Below are 16,001 nucleotides of genomic sequence, written 5' to 3' on the forward strand. Positions count from 1 at the left end.
AATCAAAGTCATTATTTACTTATTAGAATATTCTTTCTTTTTTTTTGAGAGTACAATGTGCCAAACAAGGCCGATAACTTCCTTTTCTTCCGGTTGAGGCGAACTGATCGCAAAGATCAGAAATGAAGGTAGATTAGAAAACAAAATAAAGATGTATCAGACCACAAAATGGCAAAATTTACATGAATTAAGTGAAGCATTAAATATACTTTTCTTTGATTCCATTTGTAAACGAATCGAATCCCTGAAAATGTCGATGTTGGTAGATTCAAACACGACATTCCACATGTTTACTATAAATATCCAGACGATTGTGTCCGAGACGTACAACACATGTTATATGTGTGTCTGATTATATCGAATAAATTTTATACTGAACTTAAATATCCGTTTAATGCAAGTGTATATAAGTTACGAGTAGTTTTAGCATATGCAAATTTGGAATTGATTTGTTTTAGGTGGGTAGTGTTACGACTTTTTCTTGCTACTTTGCGAATACGTTTTATAAACTCGTGTCAAACGTAGGAAGACCAAGTGGATCTGCATCACAACTTTTTATTGAAAAGTCGCGCAACTTGACAGTCCATTGACATTATTGTCTTTAAAATTTACGCTTTATAGTTTATTTGAATCCTCTCACTTTTAATCTAACATAAAACGACGCAACTGTTGTACGTTTTTTCTGTGATTTCATTCTTCAGCCAGTTTGATGGAGAGTGTATTTAGCAGGTTGGGAACACTTCCCCTATAGCGAGATATTCTCGCTAAAACGCGATTATCCCTCTTTAGCGAGTAATAAACATTACCATAAACAGGTGTTTTGGCATCTGTATTGAAAATAATAGCAAATCCCGTGCAACGCTGAATAAGTGCGCCACACACTCAACATGATGTGAATTGTTTCTATGAAATTGACAACATAGTCATGAAATTGCATATCAAAGTTGCTGCATAAGAGGGAAGCAGTCTGAAATCCAATACACATCGTAAGTGTTTTTGTTTTGATTAATATATTTGCAGAAGTATCACACATTTTAGCGCTTTTTCTTCTTTTCACGTGAATCGCGAAAAGATGTACTCCGCGGGTGTTTTTCTCAGTTATACGGGATATATTTATTCTCGCTAGAGAGGGATAATCGCGTTTTAGCGAGAATATCTCGCTATAGGGGAAGTGTTCCCAACCTGTTTAGGACTTGGCATTATGCAAAATATGATATTGTGTGTTATGATGGTAAAAACAGATTGTTACCCCAGATTATTCTTTTATTCCTAGCTCAACATCTCATATCCAGCCACTGGCTGTCAAAAACTCATCGAAGTTGATGATGAAAAGAAACTGAGACCTTTCTATGAGAAGAGGATGGCAACTGAAGTGTCAGCTGACTGCCTTGGCGATGAATGGAAGGTTAGACTGATGCACCGATCGAAATTAAATAATTTTGAATTTGAAAGATCATTGTCAACTTGTGTTATCATGCTTGTTTATAACTTTTCATGAAAAACTGCTTGTGCATTGGTCAATTTAAATTTGTATGAACTACTTTGAAGTTCGGTCTTGTAGAAAAGAAACATTGTGAAAACAAATCTTAGTATTTACACACATTTCACTAGAATTTTATTTTTGTAGGGGTATGTTCTAAGGATTGCAGGAGGTAATGACAAGCAAGGATTTCCCATGAAACAGGGAATTCTTACAAATGTTCGCGTTCGACTCCTGATGAGCAAAGGTCATTCCTGTTTCCGCCCCAGGCGGGACGGAGAACGTCGCAGGAAGTCTGTCAGGGGTTGCATAGTGGACAACAACCTCAGTGTACTGGCCATGGTCATTGTTAAGAAAGGTAAGGAAAAATGCTATTTTGCTCTCATTGTTGATTTTGTTTTAAATGTTTGTTTTTTATTATTGATCTGACAGTTGTTTACAGATTTGCCCAGTCTGTTGACAATGTTTACAATTCTACACCCTTCTCTTTGAGTGCTCTGTGTTCCAAGTTGCGACAAAATGTGTAAAAGAGCACTTTTAATATGAATGAAAATTTGTTTTTTATTTTCCACAGAAATCTAGGTGCATATGTTGACATTTGTTCTTATTCCCAGTAAAATTCAGAAACTAGAAATAAGGGTTGTGACAATGTACATTCAGCGACTGCAACGAGTTAAGTTGGCAAATAACTATTGACAGCTAATGTTATAATTTTATACACAAAACTTAAGATAAAGATTATTCAGTTAGATACAAATTACAATAAAACCATATTATTTTAAATAATGTGCTATCAAACTCATCATGTGCTGAAACTATAAATTCAGGGTTGCATAGTAGCAAAATTAAAGAAATACATCCTGGCATCAGTTGTATTGTTGGTGATCGTCTGCTTTGTGAATTTTAATTTGTAGTGCTCTGTTCCTTGAAAGGTTGTAGAAATGACTTAAAGGTGTGATTTTTTAGTTCGGCCAAGAAAATAATACCCACTACCAGTATTACAAATGACTGAAATGATGAGTCACCTTGCAGCAAATTAACATTTTCTTCATAGGATAGTGTAAAATTCACATTTTTTGTTCATATGGTTAATATTAAGATTATCTCCAGATCATTTGTGAGCAGATATTACAAGTTGGATTAATAAAATGCCTGTACTTGTGTAATATGATACAAAGTGTGTTATTTAGATTTGTTAGTCATGTGATAATTGCAGTGTCTATGATGTATCTATATTTCTAAACCCAACTCTCTGAATCTTTCAAGATTCTGATTTGAGCTTTTGATCTGAGATGCTGCAAATAATTTTTAAAATTCTCATAAGTCTTGGGGTTTTTATTTGGGGGGGGGGGGGGGGGGGTATATTTTGGAAGTTTATGGTACCTTATTTTCCCAGTGTTTTACATGCATGCACCAGTATTTTTTTTTGAAACTAAAAGATTACGCTTGCGATGATACAAATTGTCGTACAATGAATAAATTCAATGATACATGTACAGTTACTGCCTTAACTACGCCGAAGCCTCTCCTGAGGTCACTGGCTTCGTCCGATAACTAACAGCTAACTTAAACTGACATGTACTAGGTGAATCTGTCTAATTAAACGATGCACAATTGTTGATAATCTGACCAAATAAGGTTCAGCACAATATACAGACATGATACAATATAAGAATCTCAATACATCAATGCAATGCGATACATGCACCTCAATATTAATTCAAATCATACTGCTATAATAAAATAAAGATTTAATTGTCTTTTTCACAATAAATCTACAAATGTTAAAAATTGAAATATAGAATTACATTTGCTTTTAAATAAATTGTGTTCCCAATCCTTGATTCATATGTACACAGTGCGGCCTCATTATCAAGTGCGTGTTGATTATTTTATGAATTTCCATGCTCGAACCAATGAGGATTCTGATTATTCAATCCACCAGTTGTAATATGTCCTTTGATGGGTCATTCGTGTATTATTTCGTACCAATATTACATTTTTTGATAGGTCATTCATGTATTATTTCGTACCAATATTACATTTTTTGATAAGTTATTCATGTATTATTTCGTACCAATATTACATTTCTTGATAGGTCATTCGTGTATTATTTCGTACCAATATTACATTGCCTGTATTGTAAAGCTTACCTTAACAAGAAATAGCAGTATATTGATGGAGATTGTCCCACCTCTGGATCGTATTATTTCCAATACATGCTATCATACACAGAACCTTTTGGTGTGGCTCTTTCATTGGGTCCATCACATTGTAGGGTGGATTTAAAGTTTAATATTGTAAATGTTGATATGCCATGATGGAACCAAATTATGCTAATCTATCCTAATATTTCTTAATTTAAATGTGACTCTTTTCTTTGTTTTTACTTATCTGAATACAATAACGTGGCATTTGGAAGTTACATTGAAATTGGTCATTTCAGTGAAAGTCAATGCATTGAATTTTCCTGAAAGATAAGGGATAAGGGCTTTCATGTGTGAAATAGTCTGGCAAGAAAGAAAAAAATACTTATCTGATCTCATTCATTAGTCACTTCTAAACAGTAACTCTAAATCAAGTTTTTTAAGGATGGCCCAAAATAGTTTTTGTGCTATTAGTTTGTCACATTCAAGATTTTCTCCAGTTCATTTGAGAGCAGATTTGTTAGTCATGTGATAATTGCAGTGTCTATGATGTATCTATATTTCTAAACCCAACTCTCTGAATCTTTCAAGATTCTGATTTGAGCTTTTGATCTGAGATGCTGAAAATGATTTTCAAATTCCTATGAATTTTTTTATTTATTATTGGGGGGGGGGGGGGGGGGGGGGGGGGGTGCTGTTGTTTTATAAGTTTATGGTACTATATTTTCCCACAACGTATTTGATTAAATGCTCAGTAACAACTCAAACACTAAACAATTAAGTTTGTGATGATACAAACGATGATCAATGACTGAATAAGTTCAATGATGCATGCACTGTGCCATGTCCTATCCTGAGGGCTGCAGCTTTGTCTGATAACTATCAGCTGGCTTAGACCAGGGGAATCTGTCTGGTTAACACAATGCACGGTGTTGTGGTTAACATTTGAAACCTTAGGGGCCATGTAGGCCCCTGACTTTCAAAGTTTAGGGGCCCACAATTTGATCCAAGGGCCCACATGACATTGTGTATCAACTACCAGTGAAGACCAAATAACAGATTATTTTTTTTTAGTGACAAAACATTTCATTTGCCATGTCCGACAGTCATGGCTGATTAACAAGCCTATTCTGCAAAAACAATCTTGATCGTTTGTTCTCATATTCATGAAAGTAATGGTCTCTGTTAGTATTTCTCTTCTGGGGTTTTGAAATCCTTTCATTAAATCGCCACATTGTTTATATGTAGCTAGTCTAGGTCACATATGCTTGACGTAACCTGTGCTTAGCATCTGCTTTGCACACTACAAGAATAATCTCAGTCTATACGAAAGTTTTTTGACCACACAGGACATTTGGTCCTGTGTAATCAATGAACACACCGGACCGAACCAAATTTTGTCAGACCGAAAAACCTAATGTAAAAAAGAGAAACACGTGAAAATGCAAAAGCAAGGAAATCTTATTTATTATACTAGTAAAACTATATCAGGGATCCCTCCCGCATAATACTTTAAACGGTCCATGCGGTTTAATCACATTCATTTACGTATTTGGATTTGTGTGATATTTTGTACTTATAACAAACATTTAATTGACTCCGCGTCAAAATAATAAAGCTTAAAACTGAATACTGAGACATCGGACATTCCGGTCCGGTGTAAAAAATGACACATCGGACCTGAGGCACTGCACATCGGTCAGGTCCGACGGTCCGACGTCTTTCGCATAGACTGTAATCTTGGTTAGTATAACGTTTTATAGAAAGGAAAGTACATCATCAAATGAAAATGTTCTGGGAGAAAATTTGGTTGCCATGTGGGCGAGGTGATTTTTAATATCTAATCGCCCACAGCAAATAGTGCTCACATAGGCGAGTGGTTATCCACAACCCTGATGCACGATTGTCGATAAGACATATAATAAGAGTGTACATGATATACAGACTTTATGACCCAATAATCTCAAAACAACGCGATGCGTGCTTCTTGATATTCATTCAAATCATACTGCTGTAACAAAATAAATCTGACTACAAAATATTATAAAGTCTGGCAAGAAAGAAAAAAATACATCTCATTCATTAGTTTGCTTCTAAATAGACAATTCACTTGGCAGCAATTCTAAATCAAAGTTTTTTAAGGATGGTCCAAAATAAAGTTTTTGTGCTATTAGTTTGTCACATTCAAGATTTTCTCCAGTTCCTTTGAGAGCAGATGTTTCAGGTTAGATTAATGTATCTACTTGTAAAATTATGAAGTGTGTTATTTAGATTCGTAAGTCATGTGATAATTGCAGTGTCTATGATGTATTTATATTTCTAAACCCAACTCTCTGAATCTTCCAAGATTCTGATTTGAGATTTTGATCTGAGATGCTGCAAATAATTTTCAAATTCCCTTGAATTTGGGGGGGGGGGGAGGGGGGGGGGAGCTGTTTTATAAGTTTATGGTACTATATTTTCCCACAACATATTTGATTAAATGCTCAATAATAACTCGAACATTAAACAATTAAGCTTGTGACGATACAAATGATGATCAATGACTGAATAAGTTCAATGATGCATGCATGACCTTTCCTGAGGGCTGCAGCTTCGTCTGATAACTAACAACTAACTTAGAACTGGCTTAGACCAGGGGAATCTGTCTGATTAACACAATGCACAGTGTTGTGGTTAACATTTGAAAGTTTAGGGGCCCACAATTTGATCTAAGGGCCCACATTGTGTATCAACTACCAGTGAAGACCAAATAACAGATTATTTTTTTTTAGTGACAAAACATTTCATTTGCCATATCCGACAGTCAAGGCCGATAAACAAGCCTATTCTGCAAAAAACAATCTTGATCGTTTGTTCTCATATTCATGAAAGTAATGGTCTCTGTTAGTATTTCTCTTCTGGGGTTTTGAAATCCTTTCGATAAATCGCCACATTGTGTATATGTAGTTAGTCTAGGTCACATATGCTTGACGTAACCTGTGCTTAGCATCTGCTTTGCACACAACAAGAATAATCTTGGTTAGTATAACATTTCATAGAAAAGGAAAGTACATTATAAAATGAAAATGTTCTGGGAGAAAATTTGGTTGCCATGTGGGCGAGGTGATTTTTAATATCTAATCGCCCACAGCAAATATTGCTCGCATAGGCAAGTGGTTATCCACAACCCTGATGCACAATTGTCGATAAGACCATACAAGGGTGTACATGATATTCAGACCTTATGACCCAATAATCTCAAAACAACGCGATACGTGCTTCTTGATATTCATTTAAATTATCCTTCTGTAACAACATGAGGATTTGTTCGTCTTTTTTTCACAATAAATATTATAAAGTCTGGCAAGAAAGAAAAAAATACATCTCATTCATTAGTTGCTTCTAAATTGACGAGTCACTTTATAATAGCTGTAATTCTAAATCAAAGTTTTTTTTCTAAGAACTTGGCCTAAAATAGATTTTTTGTGCTCTTAGTTGGTCACATTCAAGTTTTTCTCCAGTTCATTTGATAGCAGATGTTTCAGGTTGGAATAAAATGCATAGATCTACTTGTAAAATTATAAAATGTGTTATTTTAATTTAGATTCGTTAGTCATGTGATAATTGCAGTGTCGATGATGTATCTATATTTCTAAACCCAACTCTCTGAATCTTCCCAGATTCTGATTTGAGCTTTTGATCTGAGACACTGAAGGCTGTTGCTAGTTTAAAGTTCTGTGTAGAAGGTGGCGGCTTATGTTTCATGAATACATTTTGCAAATGAATTTACATATTCTGTGAGCAGCAATGTATATTGAAAAAGTTTGAATTCTTTAAGCTTTCATCCTTTATATCAGAAAACGGTTAATATCCAGGAAGTTACATTTTATCGGTAAATGTTACATTTAGCATTGGTGAACATTATGAAGTTTGTTGTTTTCTGTGGGGGAGAAGGTGATTCTTATGAAGTTGTTTTCTGTAGGGGAGAAGGATATTCCTGGTTTGACAGACACCACCATCCCCCGTCGCCTGGGACCAAAGAGAGCCAGCAAAATCAGGAAACTGTTTAACCTCTCCAAGGAGGATGACGTGCGCCAGTATGTTGTCAGGAGACCGCTACCACAAAAGGAGGGTATGCAATGAAGATGTTCTTATTTTCATAACATTTCTATCTGCAATGATAAAAGATCATGGGGCATAATGGATTTTGTCCTGTCCGTTTGTATGAAACTTTTAACCTTGCACATAACTTTTGAACATGGTGGGTGATAGGGCTCCAATATTTCGTATACATGTTGCCAGTCAGTAATTACCTAGAATTAACACCACATGGACCTAATCATTAAGGCTATTATTAACAGCTAAGAAAATTCGGCTAGACAACAATATACCTGTGCCGTGCAATGAAGAAATATTCTCAGCTCACTTTGAAAACTAATGTTTGAAAATGGAAGAAATATATCTGAGCATAGCACTGTACTGAATTTTTATCACTTGCATATTTCTCTTGTGCAATGACACAGTTTCTAATGATCAAAGTTTACTCGTTCACAGGTGAAATGGCTAAGATGAAAAGAAAATCTCAAGAGCCAAGAATTGTCAAATGAATGTGAAATTGTTCTCGGTTAGTGCAGGGTCAAAGGTCAAGCTGGACCAACAACTTAAAGTTTCCATAGATCTTCTTCTTATGAACCACAAGCGTTAAAAGGTTTATCAAATTCATGTGCAGTGCAAGTTTCCTCATTTAATAGTCCAGATCCAGGGTCGGGGAAGGGAGAAATGATAAAAAAAAAAATCTCTAGATCTACAAGACTACATTTTGTCAAATTTACATTCAAGTATCCTTTATATTGGTTAGATTCAAGTATATTGGAATTTCTTTTTAAATCATCTAACAACTACAATGGTAGAGTTTGTGAAATTGATATGCAGTGTGAATTGAAGTTAATTTGTGCCAGAGCTAGGGAGAGGTTTGGCTATTCAATGAAGTACATTATAAACAAACTTCTATCTCTTTCAAATACCATGGATATGTGAAAGTGAGTTAGAAGAACCAACTACTAATTATGTATGGATATGTGAAAGTGAGTTAGAAGAACCAACTACTAATTATGTACACCTCAATATCTCGAGCCTAGGGATATCTCAAAAGTTTTTTCTTGGCTTCATCAAGTTCAAGATACAAAGGTTTGATTAAATATGTATGAGCAAGGTGACTCAAATGAGTGTTATATGTATGTGGGCCTCTTGTTTAAAGATCATATACAAATTCTACAAAATTTTGTCCAAGTTTAAGGCCCCACTCCACCTGCCCTTTAAAAGATGGCTTCATATGGAACTGAAACAGTGTTTGATGGGATTGTATCATAAAAGAATGATCAGTGCTTTGCAATGAAGAAATATTCTCAGCTCACTTTGAAAACTAATGTTTGAAAATGATGAAGTATATCAGAGCATAGCACTGTACTTATTTGTATCAACTGCATTAATGTTGCTCTGATGATCCGATTAATGTATTCCCAGCGACCATCGATTATTATTTTCAATAATTGATTTTTCAAATTGTATTAAAACAAATCTCTAGAACCACAAGATTAAACTCTGTCAAATTTATATTCAAGTATCCTTATTATATAGTTTAGATTCAAGTTTGCAAGTTTTACATTGGAATTTTTTTTTTTTTTTTTAATATAAATTCATCGAACAACGAGAATGGTAGTTTGTCAAATTGATATGGAGGTATGCTCCAGTAGTGTAAATTGAAGTTGATGTATGCTGGGGCCAGGGAGGAGAGGTTTGGCTCCAGTAGTGTAAATTGAAGTTTATTTACTTTGCGGCCAGGGAAGAGAGGTTTGATCCCCAGAACTCCTCATTTCTCCCCTAAATCCACCACTGTATACAGTATACAAACTTACCCAAGATTAAGGCCCCACTCCACCTCTCTTTTAAGATAGCTGTCTATGGGCCTGAAACTGTTTGATGGGAATGTATCATAAAATAATGACCAGTGCCTAGCAATGAAGAAAATTCTCAGCTCACTTTGAAAACAAATGTTTGAAAATAGATATATATATCAGAGCTTAGCACTGGAAATATTTGTTTCGAATGCTTATATCTCATATATAATGACACATCTAATGAGATCTTACTCTTTCACAGGTAAGAAGGCGAAGACAAAGGCCCCTAAAATCCAGAGATTGGTCACCCCACTTGTTCTTCAGAGGAAGAGACACAGATTGGCCCTGAAGAAGAAGAAGCATGCCAAGCGCAGAGAGGATGCTGCCGAATACGCTAAAATCTTAGCACAGAGACTAAAGGAGGCTAAGGAGAGAAAGAGGAGTCGGTCTGGCAGCAGGACGTCCATGTCTGCCTCCACATCTAAGTGAAGATGTTAATTTAACAATAAAAAAAAAGGATGAAGTACTCTGTTGTATTGTTTCTCAAAGTAAAAGAATTTCATGCTACCTTCAAAGAGGAGATAATCAAGAATTTCAAATTATGCTACCTTCAAAGTGGAGATAAACAAGAATTTCAAATTATGCTACCTTCTAAGAGGAGATAATCAAGAATATTAAATTATGCTACCTTCAAAGTGGAGATAATCAAGAATTTCAAATTATGCTGATAATCAAGAATTTCAAATTATGCTACCTTCAAAGAGGAGATAATCAAGAAAATGCAAAAATTGGTGTGGTTGAACCACTGGGCCAGAAAATTTTAAATATTTACACATGAAAGTTTCCTGATGTAAATTGAAGTCTGTTCAAATATTGGACTCCGTGGGTAGGATGGGACCACTATAGGGTACAAGTTTTTCATGAAAATATATAGGAAAACTCAAATGGATGAAGAACCACTGGGTCTGAAACTGAAATATTTTGTTCAAATTTTGGCCCTCGGGAGTAAGGTGGGGCCACAGTAGGGGATGGAAGTTTTAGATACAAAGGAAAATTATTTTATAAATAGAACAGAGCCGTGATATTGATTAGTTGTACTAATGTGCTTTCATTTCCAGGTAGTGCAGATTTAAGTTTGAATTGTGGCCTCCAGAAATGTGGCGTGGTAACAATATGAGGTCAAAGTTTTAGTATCTGGGAGTATGTAGGATAAAAAACAGAAGGACCATAGTTAGAATATCAATATTCAGGAATTGCAAATTAAAGTTGGTTCAAATTGTGGAAGTAGGATATGGGAATGTATAGGGAAACTAAAATATAAAAACCACCTCGACAAAACGACTGGGCGATGATTAGTCTTATTAACATGCAAGCACCTACAGGTAGTTCAAATTCAAGTTTGTTCAATTCAGGGGTAGCGTCGGGCCACGATAGAAGATCTTTCAAAGATTTAGAGATACACAGGAAATTAATTGAAACGATTCTTTTCAAGAGCAGCAGGTACACTAGTCGTATGCCAGTGTCCCGTAGTTGTGTGTATTCGAGTTTAATGCCTACATCTATAGTTGGGACTTTGTTTTGTCCTGTCTGTCTGAAACTTGAATGTGATTGGCGAGAGATGAGCTCATATTTTTATGTGTACAGCTGTATTCCCTTTGACAAGGCATCTCGTGGTACCAAAGTTTTTAACATTGTGAACCTGGAATTTGACCTACTTTTAGGAAAACCTTGCCTTGTCAATATCCCCGGAACTGTTTAAGGCATAGATTTCTCATGACAAGTCCTTTAACGTCATACCATAAGTGACCTTGACCTCCAGAATAGCAAGGTCATGTTATATTGGTATTCGGGCATCCCCATGTGAAACCAAGCTCGCGACTCGGGACCTAGGTTGGGGCCACAATATGGGGTTAAAATTTTCACTGCAATCAAGATCGAAAAGAAATCTTTTAAAAATATCGCAACGCAGGGCTACGGCGAGCGACTGGAGAAAATCTATCATAAATATTGTCATTTGGTTTAGTGACGGATAAAAATCTAAATTCAAATAATTCAGGGGAGGGAGTTTAAACTCCCGTAATTTTCTGTTATCCGACATCGATTACACTTTAATGGAAAACGACAAGTGATTGTTAAAAACCACATAATATTACATTCTAATGAACAATTAATAGTACTTTCATTTGTAAACAAACAGTAGAAAAGGTATTCAGAATGTTATTCATTCTTGTAGGATTTTACTTGTCAATTGATTAGTTTCAACAGTCATCATATTTAGTTCAAAAGGAGGGGGGGGGGGGGGTCTTTGTGAAAACTGAACTGAATTTAATTTAGTTTTAGTTTTTTTTAAAGTTTTGATCTGGCTCCATATCATGTATTTTGAGCACAGAAATTATGAATGGGTAAAATGTGTGTCCTACAAAAAATTGAAATCGGAAGAAAACGCAACAAAATAAAAAGATTGTCCATGTATATTGAATTATACTTCAACAAATTTGACATACAGAAATTCACAACAACATTGAATTAAGTTTTGAAAATTTTACTAAATATATCCATTAAATGAATATTATTTTGTAGTTCAAAGATTTATGCATACATGCACATCGTACAGAAAAAGCACACAGTAACGACGATACCGCCGTGATGTACGGTACTTATAAAAGCAATTATTCGTAGTGCTGACTACAGTGTTCATACAATACAGTTTTATCTTCCTGCATGGCCTTGGACTTTTTTTTTTCTTTTTTTTTTTTTTTTTGGAGTGCACTGAGCTAATTATACAGACCTATAAAACACTCGGAATTATTTTTTTTAAACAAGCTACAAAAAGTTCAAAAATCATCAGATTGTCATTATGTCCACATTGATTAATTATGAAAAGTTTCCTCCGTCCCGTGTGTGTGGGGCTGGTGCTCAGTGATGGGGTCTGGCTTCAGGGCAGGGATAAACAGCCCCAGTATATCGCGCCCCACGGAAAATGCGATGAACGGGAATAGGAGGGCAAACCGCATTAAGGTGTTCAACCATCCGGGCGTTTCCATGGTGATGGCCTGGAAGAAAAAAGTGAAAATTCCAAATAGCTATACAATTTAAAAACACGTGTGATTTTGACAGTACTTTTTCCAAAGTATAACCTATCTACAAATTCTTAGATAACCGAGACTCGTCAAATATCTCGTACATTGAAGGGGGAAATTCATGTTTTCTTGGATATTTTCATTATATATATATACATGTATATATATATATATATATATATATATATATATATATATATATATATACACACGTGAAAATACAGGCACTTGTCTTTAAAAGCATTTCGATTACATACGGTGATCGAGGTAAAAAAAAAAAGAAAAAAAATACCGGTAAGAGAGGGATTAAAGACCGGTGCGTAGACCCCCCCCCCCCTTTTGTTTTTGTTTTTACAAAGACCATTATTTGTTATTTTGTAATGCAAATAAAAGATGACCACCTCCACTCCCCACCCCCCTTTCAACACACACACTTTTATTGACAGTAGAAGTGAATGAGATAAGTTACGAATGAAAAATAAATATAGCGAAAAATGAGCATTAATATAGTAAAACGACTGCCCACCTCACTCCTTCCCATGATACTGTGGGAGAGAAAAAACCAAGCTGAGGCAGCCCTTGTAGAATTTTGAAAAACGATGATACGTGCCTGAAAGAGGACCCCCTATCCATCCCATATTGATACCTTGTTTAACCTTCAAAACTGTACATGTATGATATGAAGTGAAGATTCTAAAATTATAAATGAACTACAATGTACTTGCCTTCAGTGAGAGTTTAAAATCTCGTCTCTAGACTGTGTGAGTAATTCTCTCGAGCTCCTTACCTTGAACTTGCCATGTCGAGTCATCTGCACGAAGATAAAATGTTTTGCTATATTACATGAGTTTTGGTCGTGATAAAGTATAAGAAGTGACACAGGTACATTTCAAAATACACGTATAATGAAATCGAGCTATTTCAGTACACATTCTATAAATATAAAATTATATATATATATACATGTATATCCAACGATTACTTAGTACACATGATCACATTTAATTACATGTAGTTACACTTAGCATTTTTGTCGTGTTTTTCATTCATATTTTATTTCGGATTTTATGGTTGGGGGTCCTCTTCTTTTTCATAGTGATAATTATGCATCAAAGCAAAAAGGAACTAGAATTTCAGTCTGAAATGCATTAAAATGAATTATTTTGAATCAGTAAGTCAAGTTAATTCCTTTTTATTTAAATTCTATAAAGGATATGGTGACTATAAATGAAAGGAAGAAGGAACAAGAATTTCAGTGGAAAATGCATTAAAATGCACCATTTTGAATCAATCTTTTTAAAATTTATTTAAAATTATATACCCTTGGGCTTCAGTAAAATATTCTAGAATGCCTTGAAAAAGAATTAATACACTATAGCAAACTAGAAAACACAAAGCTTTGCGGTGACTTTAAAGGGACTGATTCACGGTTTTACCCAAAATTTTGTTTTTCCCTTTTAATGAACAAAATCTACTGTCTAATGTGTTTGAAAGATTTCACATGAAAATTAAGGTTATACATCATCACAGAAACTCATTTTAGAGAGTTTATTATTTGTTTTGTAAACAAAGATTGCAGTATGCTATTGTTTACGAAATTTTCAAAAGAAATGGATATCGATCAAAATATTATTATATCTTTCATATTTCAAGCATTTTTGAGGTGAAATGTGTCATCTAAAAGTTAAAATTTGTGACTATGCAAAATTAAGATGCATTATATTACAAAATCAATATTTCACTTGTTTGTTTGTTTACATAAAAAGACTAGAGTCTTTGTTTACATAACACATATTTAAGGCAAAAATATTGCTTTCATTCTTGCATTCAGAAGGTCAAAATTTTGGCTGTCAACATTAAATGAGTTATATTTCTAATGTTTAACATCAAAAACGAAAAATATTTTTATCAAAAATCGTGAACCAGTCCCTTTAATGCCAGAACTTCAGATAGAGAAGATTTTATACCAAAAGATGACGACTTGTTTGTACCGCTATATGACCAATATGTGATTGATAAGGATATTTATGATGTGTAGGAAAAGTCAGGATGCTAAGTTAGATAGTCGTGGTAAAGAATTAATTGATTTATGTATCAGTCAAAAGTTGAGATTTCTAAATGTCAAAACATTTGGGTACATTTTGGGAAAACCCACATGCTATACAACTCGTGGTACAAGTGAAGTTGATTATGTGATTGTGTTTCCTGTGTTGATGTTGATGACTTAGAACCCCCCCCCCCCCCCCCCCCCCCCCCCCCCCCCCCCCCCATTATCTGATTGTCATTGCTTGTTACACTGATATTGATATATATATATATATATATAAAGTATTCATACTCCTTATATTATCATTATACTTTGAGTGATATATTATCCTTTTATTTCATATCCATATTGTAATTTCTTAACAACATGTTCTTTGATGGTTCGCATGCATTCATGTATTCTTTGTATTGTTTGTAATTCTATTTCGACGAGTTGTAGCCTTTTTCTTCTATAAAAGATTTGAAATTCCCCACACTTTCCATTGTAGATTTATATTGTCATATCATTAATATTGTGTTATTTTACCTGATAATGTAGCAATAATTTTAAAATACCGCGGTAGTAGGGGTGCGTTTGGTTGGGTCAATCACCCAACATAACTTTTATTTCCATTTAAAACTTACAAATAGTGGTCATTTTCAAAAACGTGCCCCTTTGAAACCACGTGTCTGGAAGTCCCATGTCACAAATCCCTATCATTAATTATATTTAAACGATTGATATAATTATGTGATAGATGCTGGCATGAAAAAAAATTTAATAAAAACTCAGTTTTCGATCAAGAAAAGTTGATGTATTTAAAATTTCATATCCTAATTTTTACATCAGTGTCGTTTAACGTCAACATTTCGCCAATCCCATGATCGTTGTAACGATCTAATTTACAAATACAACCTGTCACTGGGTCAAATGCTGTCTGACTTGTTTGGTCGAATATTGTCTGAAGTGAAGACAGTTCTTTACACATTACTCGTATCTACATACTTTATTCATATCCATAATTACCCATACAATATTGTTAAAGCATTCGGGCACATGTCTTCATAACAATATCTATCTATCTAGCTAGATGAACACTATAAAAATATAAATAAAGTATATACGGTAATAAGAATTAAACAAAAAGAAAGAAAATTAAAAGCAAAAGAGTAGATAAATAAATGATGTGTACCATGCAACTCCAAAAACAAAGAATAAGCAGCCTAGGAACTGGAAACAACATCAGATATTCCCGTACTGATCATGTCTTAAGTAGATGTGTAAAATGAAAAATAATTGTTATCTTAATACATCACACATGTCAACACAATTTAATTTTTGATTGCCTCTGCATTCATATTGCTTCTGATAATTATGTTTTTTCTGATT

At 34.5% G+C, this 16,001-nt stretch overlaps 1 protein-coding gene across 1 annotated transcript; it reads left to right on the top strand.

Moving 5' to 3' along the window:
• Positions 1 to 33: 33 nt before the first annotated feature.
• LOC125649279 (40S ribosomal protein S6) lies at positions 34 to 10,029 on the top strand. Its single transcript, XM_048876703.2, has 5 exons — positions 34 to 128; positions 1,274 to 1,405; positions 1,628 to 1,838; positions 7,592 to 7,741; positions 9,769 to 10,029. Exons 1-5 carry the CDS (start codon positions 123 to 125, stop codon positions 9,993 to 9,995), a joined length of 726 nt encoding a protein of 241 aa, XP_048732660.1. The 5' UTR covers positions 34 to 122; the 3' UTR covers positions 9,996 to 10,029.
• The last annotated feature ends 5,972 nt before the right edge of the window (positions 10,030 to 16,001 follow it).

This window comes from Ostrea edulis, chromosome 5 (genome assembly GCF_947568905.1).
Source record: "Ostrea edulis chromosome 5, xbOstEdul1.1, whole genome shotgun sequence".
In the NCBI taxonomy this organism is placed as follows: domain Eukaryota; kingdom Metazoa; phylum Mollusca; class Bivalvia; order Ostreida; family Ostreidae; genus Ostrea; species Ostrea edulis.

Bases quoted from the DNA above. Each gene is read 5' to 3' on its own strand.
- LOC125649279 (XM_048876703.2), top strand. The intron at 1,406-1,627 runs GTTAGACTGATG...TTATTTTTGTAG, and splicing joins GCCTTGGCGATGAATGGAAG to GGGTATGTTCTAAGGATTGC. The intron at 1,839-7,591 runs GTAAGGAAAAAT...TGTTTTCTGTAG, and splicing joins CATGGTCATTGTTAAGAAAG to GGGAGAAGGATATTCCTGGT.